Here is an 8,934-nt window from a genome sequence, read left to right on the forward strand (position 1 = left end):
TTCTATACATGAGAAGGGAATAAATATTAAGTACTATGACATATGTCCACGTGGGATAAAAAAATAGTTGGGTAAAGTGTACAAGTTATATAGCTTATGGTACAAACATTCATTGCGTGTACAATTTGTAAAGCTTTTGGTACAAGTTGGTGATGCTGTGTTGGTCCTCCTTAGCCACTTATATATAATAAAAATAAAAAATTTGAGTAAATTACCCGTATTTTTAAATGCATGGCTGTATGTATGCCTTATGTATGTTGGGAATAGTATTAAGCGACAAACAGTTTGGACCAAATTTGTTTTTAGCTAAAAAAGACAGACAAAAAGGACCGGAAGTATTTCCAAGTCCTCCCTTGTCCCGCCACACCAACTAAACCAAACTTCTTTTAATTTGGTGGTCAACATGTTCTTTTTGATAAACATAAAAGCAGGGGTGTACATGGACCGGGTTGGTTCAGTTTTTTCAAATATCAGACCAAATCAATTGCTTCGGGTTTTTAAGTTTATAAACTAAATCAAACCAATAAAATTCGGATTTTTCAACTTCGGGTTCTCTCGGGTTATTCGGTTATTTTAGGTTTTTCGGGTTTTTTTTTTTCCAAAAAAGTCTTCATACAAAACATAGGACTTTTACTTCAAATATTTCTTTAGTCCTAGTAAGACACAACTATATAACTAAGGTGTTTCTTAGGAAATAACACAAAATGTGAGATGGGTGATGACATCATATTAAAATATTCAACAATGCAACACTAACACTAATGCTAACAAAAGAAATGCAAAACTAAAGAATAGATATCCAACATGCATTACTGTCATTCCTAGTGTTAGAATTGAATTTCTTTTGTTAGCATTAGTGTTGAGTTGGTTTTGATTTGGACTTTATTTGAGTTACTAACATCCATGAGATATAAAACTTATTGGCATTCAAAATTCTAAGTTCAAGCTTAAAATAATATGATAAAAGACAAAAAACTATGAAAAAATTTAAGAAATATTTACAAATTACATTACAAATAAATATTTTTATGTATAAAATATTTTAAAAATCGAATACACGTAATGTCGGGTTGGTTTGGTTCGGTTTGACTTTTTTTTAGCTAAACCAAACCAAACCAATTATGGTCGGATTTTTTTTTTTCAACACCAAACCAAGTCAAACCAAACCATTAGTCGGGTTTTTTTCTCGGTTTGACTCGGTTTATCAGTTTAGTGCGGTTTGTCGGTTTGCTTTGTACACCCCTACATAAAAGGATGTGGACCCGTTACGAGTCAATTATTTTGCACTTTTTATTTTCCATCTGGTATTTGTTATCCGTCTTGTCTTGGTGATCCGATTAATTTTGATTTGCCCTATAAAACCCATTATGGGGGAAGCACGTTCTATCAAGAACTTTCTATTTCTCAGGATTCGAAATATAAAACTTCTAATTAAGATGAAAAAAATATCATATTCATCCGATCTCAACTCTGTGTGTTATATTTTACGAATTATTTCCGAGTTTCCATCTCACATTAATTCCTTCCAACTACCCATTTCTTCTAAGTCTACGTGCGGCTTCTTCCTCTCCCACAAATTCAATTACTCATGACATGTAAGAGCAAATTGACCAACTTTTTTAGTCCAAGAAAGTAGTATGTTATTTCCTCACGGTTCCAAATATTATATGTTTTGACAAATTGTGTTTATACCAAAACATTTGACATTTCGGAAACCAAGAAATCAAATATTACTAATTTTCCCCTGAATTGATCTACATTTATTGTTTCTGTTAGTGGAGTGTTTTTCAGTTGAAATGTTTAAGGAGAGATAAATTGTAATTTAAATAAATACTCTTTTGATTAAAGCTATTAATTAAAGGGTAATCAAATTTTTTAAAAGACAGATAATATTGATTGAATGTAATATTATTTTGGAATCAGTCGCTAGCATCCTCATATATTTTTTTATATATATAAGGGCCAATCTAGCAGGTTTTGTCGTCCTCAGGTTGGATTATAACTAGGCTTGTCAAGTGCCAACTAAAAGTTTCCTCTTCCAAATTCACCCCAGTTTTTATCCTTTATTGCTTCATTTACTAGAGGGTACTACACATAAATAAAGGCACTTTCACGTCCTTTTTGGTAATGTAACCTCTTTGACTAACTTTTTGCAGGAGAGGATATGTACTATGACTTTTTCATATGGCTCATTTTTACCCCTTCTATATTCATTTACTACTTAGGATGCCAAATATATTTTGGTTTTTAAAATATTTTGAGGTTTTTTTAAAATGCTTAAAAAGTTATGAGCTCAATGTCACCAACTAATAGACACGCGTGTAACTAAAAGTACAAAAAAACTCTTTGTTCATTTTTTAAATACTTTTGTACAATTTAAATTTCTAGAAAGGCTTTTATACATGTCAAACTTCCTTTTTTATAATTAATACACATAAACTTCCTTTTTTATAATTAATACACATACTCCCCCGTCCCAATTTATTTACCCTTCCGTCCCAATTTATTTACCCTTTCCTTTTTGGTCAGTCCCAAAAAAATGACACATTTCTAATTTAGTAAAAATTTAAAGACTAGGAACAAGTAGGTAATTGTAGTATTCAAACCAAAATATTATTTTTGAAATTATATCTAAATATAATTATCCATTTGGATTTTAGTATAAGAATTGGGCCAGTGCTCAGCACAGGCTTAACATTACTACTATATATAAGGAAGAATCCTCATTTTTTGTGGTCCTCACATGAATTTTTTATTCCTTTTTACCCTTACTTGAAATTTTTATGACTTTATAAATTGTCACACATTTTAGTAAATTTTAAGAACTTTTAGTGCTTTTTTAAGCCACTAAAAAAGATGATGTCATGGAAAATGTTATAGTGGCCCCACAAAGCATACTCATACAGATTTGAGTTTTTTGTGTGAAAATATTATTAAACTTTTTCAAAATATCACTGTTAAATACTTTTAAAATTTATAAAAAATGTAACTAATAGCCCTCCCGTTTCAATAGAAAAATGAAATCTGAAATATGGTAGTTAATTAATCAAATTTTACGTGCGCGCACTTTTAACATAAAATTATCTAATAAATTACTATATTAAAAGAGGAACTATATTATTTTTATACATGTTCTAAAAATGTTTGAAAAACATTGTATTTAAAGAAATATAATTTCGATACAGTAATAATACTAAACAATTGCAAAAAGTATATTTTTTACTATTAAAATATTTTATAAAAAACCGGATAATATATATTATATAATTTAGGAGTAAGAATTTTTTTCATGTTAAAATTAACTACTTTGTCCTAAATTATATAACATACTATTATCCGGTATTTTGCAAAGTATTTTTGGTAAAAAATAAGTTAGCCAATATGAGTTCAATTCAAAGAACTCAAATGAAATTAATTTAACATATGAAAAGCTCAATTTGGATCATCGGGGACTTAATCTCAAAAAATTAAATTAGAAGAGCTTTCAATTCTTGATTTTTTTCCTAAAAAAATCTAATATATAAACTAAGAAAAATGTTTTTCGTTAACATGCGTTTTTATACTTTAATATTTTAGAAGTCTATCGAAAACGTCAAACTGATGTTACAAGTATAAAGAACCAAGAGCATAATTTTTGTTAAAAATATCTACAAATTGAATTTTTAATGTCGGTTTGGGCTCGGGCTTAGCACGGGCCAAGTGACACTTGTATATATATATATATGGGTGGAATAGGTACATTTTTGTGTATTAATAAGTCCTGTTTATTCGTAGGTCTCACAAAAATTTCAAAAGGTTGGTCGTTGATGAGCAGTAAACAAGTATTAATAAATGCAAATATTGTGGGATCTAACACTTAAAGTCAGTCACCAGCTGAATAAATAGGTTACAACAGAAACCTAAAAAAGTTACAACAAATAATGAGGCAAGTTACTGCTCATTAAAGTTGAGAGGTTTGCAGAAAGACAGTTAACTAGTTAAGTATAATTGGTACCACTTCGTTTATATGTTTGACCATAAAAGTTACCGGCTTATACAAGTTGCCAACATTATCTTTTTTTTCAAATGTATCATTGAACTATTTAAAAGGTCCAAATATTTCCTCGCACTAATGTTGGAAGCCACATTAAAGTATATTCAGATTTTTTAAAAATTATTCAGAAATATATTTGAACCTTTTCAATTGCTCAGGGGCATGCTTCAAATTATTACATTTGCTGCTGCCAAATATGTACGATTTGTCCAAATTCACAAACTAAGTCTTATTAATTAGTTTGTCCAAATATAGTGGTCCTATTTGGTTCCTCAAGTGGTTAGGTGTTGACTTAATTAACCCTCTTTCTGTTCAAACTAACAAGTTTATCACTCTTTAACAAAAGTTTTTGTCATAAGAATTCGTAAGGAATTATCTTTTTGGCTAATAATTGTCACTCTTTTTCAATGTTAACAATTTTCACTTTACTTATGTAAAAGGTGGCAAAACATACCACTTCACTTTGAAAATGACGCCCACACCACATTGTTTAATTACTACTAAAAGAAATTATTATGACCCTAGTGTTTAGCACATAATCGTAATTTTAATAAAGAATGTAGAACTATGAAAATGATCATAAGAATAATAGACCCTATTGGTAGATGTTTGATAGCTCTATGTCTTTAGATGTTTCTAAACCAGAAAAAAAGATTATTAATCTTTTTATTTTATAATAGAGAAGAAACAAACAGGTAATTCGTGAATACATGAAGGGTAAGCTGGTCATTTCACTAAGGAATTTTGAAGTTTTTAAATACAAAGTAAGCAAATTGATTAGTCTTCTAGTTGCATCTTTGTAAAGGTGCTGAAAATCTTGCAGAGGTTTGTACAGCTGCCCAAGCAATCACCCACATTTGCACCAACTGCCAAATCAAATATTTCATAATTATAATCTTTTGTTAGAAACCAGAATAAAGAAGAAAAAAAACAGGATAATGTTAACAATTTTTCGTTTCCTAAGTATCTTAGAACATCCTTTGTTTTTTTCTCCGTGACTTTATATGTGTGTTAGACAAAATCGAGTGACCTTTTGATTGCAAAAAAAAAAAAAAAGTAGTTCAGTGACTATCAAAATACTTCAATAAAGTTGATTGGTTTTCTCATTAGAAAAAAAAACAATGTAGTAGTATGTGGTAGCTGCAATAAAATAAAATTGAGTGACTACCAGGAAAATAACCCATGAAGAATGAAGAGTTTATTTCCATCCCACACCCAAATTCTAGTTAATTCATAGGTGGATCTAACATGTAGCATACCACTTCACGTGCACTCAATAACTTTTGTTCATTTATAATGTATTAAGAAATTCATTAATATTTGATTGCTCGCTCAAATTCCCTTCGCATCATAACTAAAAAATAATTAAAAGAAGAGATCATAAAGATAAAAGGATTTACCAAAGCTAAGTGGGATGCAAATCTCCAAGTAACAACCACCTTTGCAAATACTCTCAAAATCAAAAGGAGATGATGAAGAAGTAGGTGAAGAAGAAGCAGTGCATTTGTTCAAACAGTTGAAATAACACTGATAAGTATCATCAGTTTTTTTAAGAAGAAAACAATTATTATAGCATCCTCCCCAGCAACTATAAATCTTTGGTGTTGTCACAACTTGATCTTCCATTTTCACTTCTTGTAATTGTGGCATCAAAAGCCATAGAATTATCATAACCATCCAATTAATTCTCCCACATCCCATCTCCATAGATAATTTTTCCTTTTGATCTATTCTACTTTTTGCACTTAATATGATGTTATCCCATTGTAAGTTTCCTATTAGTAACAGGTTTATATATGTACCTAGGGAGTCACAAAATATAACAAAATTTTGCAACATGTGTCTAGTGTTAAATTACTCAGTTTCTAGTTTACATCGAACTATTTGTCTTGTTTCACTTCCGAGTGTAAACTCCCTCCATTTCCTTTTGAATAGAATTGATGTGTTTGACTCGATATCAACAAAAATTTAAAAGGAATTTTTTTTAGTATATATTAAAATTATTCTCAAATTATGATTTTAAATGTGTCATCACATCTATATGGTTATAAGACCATGCCACTAAAAGTAAAATAAGATATTTAAAATTAAAGATTTTTTAATGTAAAGATGTATGCTCCATTTCGAAACCGACTTTAAAAAATAATGTCATTTAAAATGGAACATAGGAAATATTTAGTGAAATCTTAATTTATCACGGAGTTTATACTATTACCTTCTTGATAATATTAAACATAAGAGTTCATGACTCGTAATATTTTAAAAGTAGATTTTGGATGCTGAAATTTCGTTTTTAAAGGACTTGTATTTTATACAAAATTTCTGTATAAGATATCTTTTCAATCAATCCCATCTTGTAACGATTCTTAATTTCTGTCTTTAATTTAATGCATGTTATTCAGAAAAAAAAAATCTTATACAAACTTAAAAAAAAAAAAAAAAAACGAGTTGGGATGGAAAAAGAAAATGGATGGGAGAATCATATGACTTTTTTGCCCCTTCTTTTATATTTTTTGTTGCATTTAAGTCCTTTTACCATTTTGTACATTTGGCAGCTTGGCAACAATGAGGACACTGAAATTTAAAACGGGCTAAAGTCGCAGCTTTGCGTGCTGGTCCATACTAAGTACAGAAATTTGTCTGTTCTTTTTACTGTCATTTATTTCTTTGACTTGAAGCACTATCTTTTTTCTCTATGTTTCTCTTAGGTGGCTTGCAGATTTCGCTTTTGGTTTAATATGAAAAATATTTTGATTTATTTATCAGAACACTTAAAAGACAAGTACAAATTGATATTCATATTAAACTATAGATTGTAACTGGGTAGCTTGAAAAATATGAAGAAAAAAAACTATTAAAATGGATTAAGTTTCATCGATATTGTAAAATGTTAAATTCTTTTTAAAACAATACATAAAACGATTAATAAATTGTGCAATTGAAAAATCGGATCCAATTGCATATCTTGGGTCACACATTAGGGACCAAAAAAGCAATGCTCAAAAGATTTCACCTGATAGCGTTAATATACATTTTTTTATGAAATATAAAGTAGACGTTTGGACAACACACGATAAAAAGATGACCTTCTATAAAATTTAACAAATCGTCTTTGTGTTATTTCGGAATAACTCATATATACAAAAGGTCATATGAGGATCATATACATCTATTCATTTTGTAAAGATCCCTCTTAACTAATTTCCTCTGTAAGAAGAGTATTTGGAATTATGAAGAAGCGTGTCAAAGTTGAATTCAATGATGTTAGTTAATTTGGACGATTGTACTTGAAAAATAAGTTCGTGAAAGCTGAAGATTTTTATGTGAAAATCATCACTTTGAAGTAAACAATCACCGGCTCTTCGGCAAAAACAAAGAAAATAAATCTAATCTACTCCCTCCGTTCACTTTTACTTATCCAAAGATTTCAAAAATAGATTCTCATTTTTGCTTGCCACTTTTAGCATATGAAGACAAATAATTTCTTTTTCCCTGTTTTACCCATAGTATTAAATACTCACTTCAAATAATTTTTCAAATTCAATAAAAATATGCACCAATTAATATGGGTGCATTGGTAAATTATGCACTTCATTTATTATTTTTAAGGGGTGTAAATAGTCAAAAGTGGACAAGTAAAAATAAACGGAGGGAGTAAAAAAGAGGTTAATTATGAGCAGACATGAATACCCATAGTCAGACTCTTAGAAAATAGGAGTTGGGAGGTGACGATTCTTTTCGACCCCTTTCTGCCAATTTATGTGGCATTTTTTAATTTCTAGAGTCAATCAATTTTTTTTTTTGATTGGATTTTTTTAATTTGTCTTTTAAATATTTTAAGTTGTCAATTATTGTAATTTATAATCTTTTTTACGTAGTTTTCAAATATAAAAATTTTATTTCAAAAAATTGAAATCTTCTACTCAAAATTTCAATTGTGTAATATAAACTGGGACATAGAGAGTATAAAGTTTAACGGCGTGGATTATCATATTAGGAGCAATAATTTCCAGTCTTTAGATTTCATTTTGGTGGTACCATCTCAGACTAATACCGGAGAATGCCGGAGCTAATTTAACTAGAGCACGGATCCCCTCTAGTTAAATTAGTTGCATTGATGTTACATTTTTTTTTTTTTTTTAACTCTCTATGTTTATTTTTACTTGTCTTGTATATTAAAATAGATGTCTATTTTTGTTTTTTCAGTTTGAAAAATCAATGAGATAATTTACCATTTTGTTCCTATTTTACCTTTAATATCAATAAATTATTAGGTTGGAAACTTCAGGGAATTGTTAGTAGCCGCATAACTTTTAGAGTATATTTGATTAATTTCAATCATTAGATAACTTAATAATAATTACGGTGATATAATAAAACTACAATTCTATTTATGACTTCTTTAAGTTGGTGACACGTTGTTTGTATAGGGAAAGAACCAAGCAGGCCAACTCCAATGCTATGATCCATCTACCTTTCCCTCCTTCAATAGCTAATTCAGTAGTTTTAGAACATAAAGTAGAGGCAAATTTTGTTAAAATTATATCGGCTAGTGTTTGTAATAATTTGGCCAATCTTGGTAACATAGTTACGTACCGTTAATACTACTACATACTAATGTTTTGTAATAACTCTAGTGGTTTGATTGGTGAACAAGTTATAATCTGGATATACTTATAATAATAATGAAATTATAATACCGAGATTAATAACATGAAATTATTTAATGAATATATTTTTGTTAGTAGACTGCTGGTTCATTGAATTAAAATAAGGGTATAAGTATAAGGTACATTAGCTATGAAATAGTATGTGTTTAATTTAAACTGAATAAAATGAAATACTTTTAACTTTGATTTCTCAAAGAACTTCGGAAAAAGAATTTTCTAGAAGGACAAATG

At 29.1% G+C, this 8,934-nt stretch overlaps 1 protein-coding gene across 1 annotated transcript; it reads right to left on the bottom strand.

Annotated features, from left to right (window-relative positions):
- Nucleotides 1–4,679: 4,679 nt before the first annotated feature.
- LOC132069278 (uncharacterized) lies at nucleotides 4,680–5,797 on the bottom strand. The gene is made up of 2 exons (XM_059462680.1): nucleotides 5,434–5,797; nucleotides 4,680–4,899 (listed from the first exon to the last, which is right to left on the bottom strand). Exons 1-2 carry the CDS (start codon nucleotides 5,738–5,740, stop codon nucleotides 4,811–4,813), a joined length of 396 nt encoding a protein of 131 aa, XP_059318663.1. The 5' UTR covers nucleotides 5,741–5,797; the 3' UTR covers nucleotides 4,680–4,810.
- Between the last annotated feature and the right edge of the window lie 3,137 nt (nucleotides 5,798–8,934).

This window comes from Lycium ferocissimum, chromosome 9 (assembly GCF_029784015.1).
Source record: "Lycium ferocissimum isolate CSIRO_LF1 chromosome 9, AGI_CSIRO_Lferr_CH_V1, whole genome shotgun sequence".
Taxonomy (NCBI): domain Eukaryota; kingdom Viridiplantae; phylum Streptophyta; class Magnoliopsida; order Solanales; family Solanaceae; genus Lycium; species Lycium ferocissimum.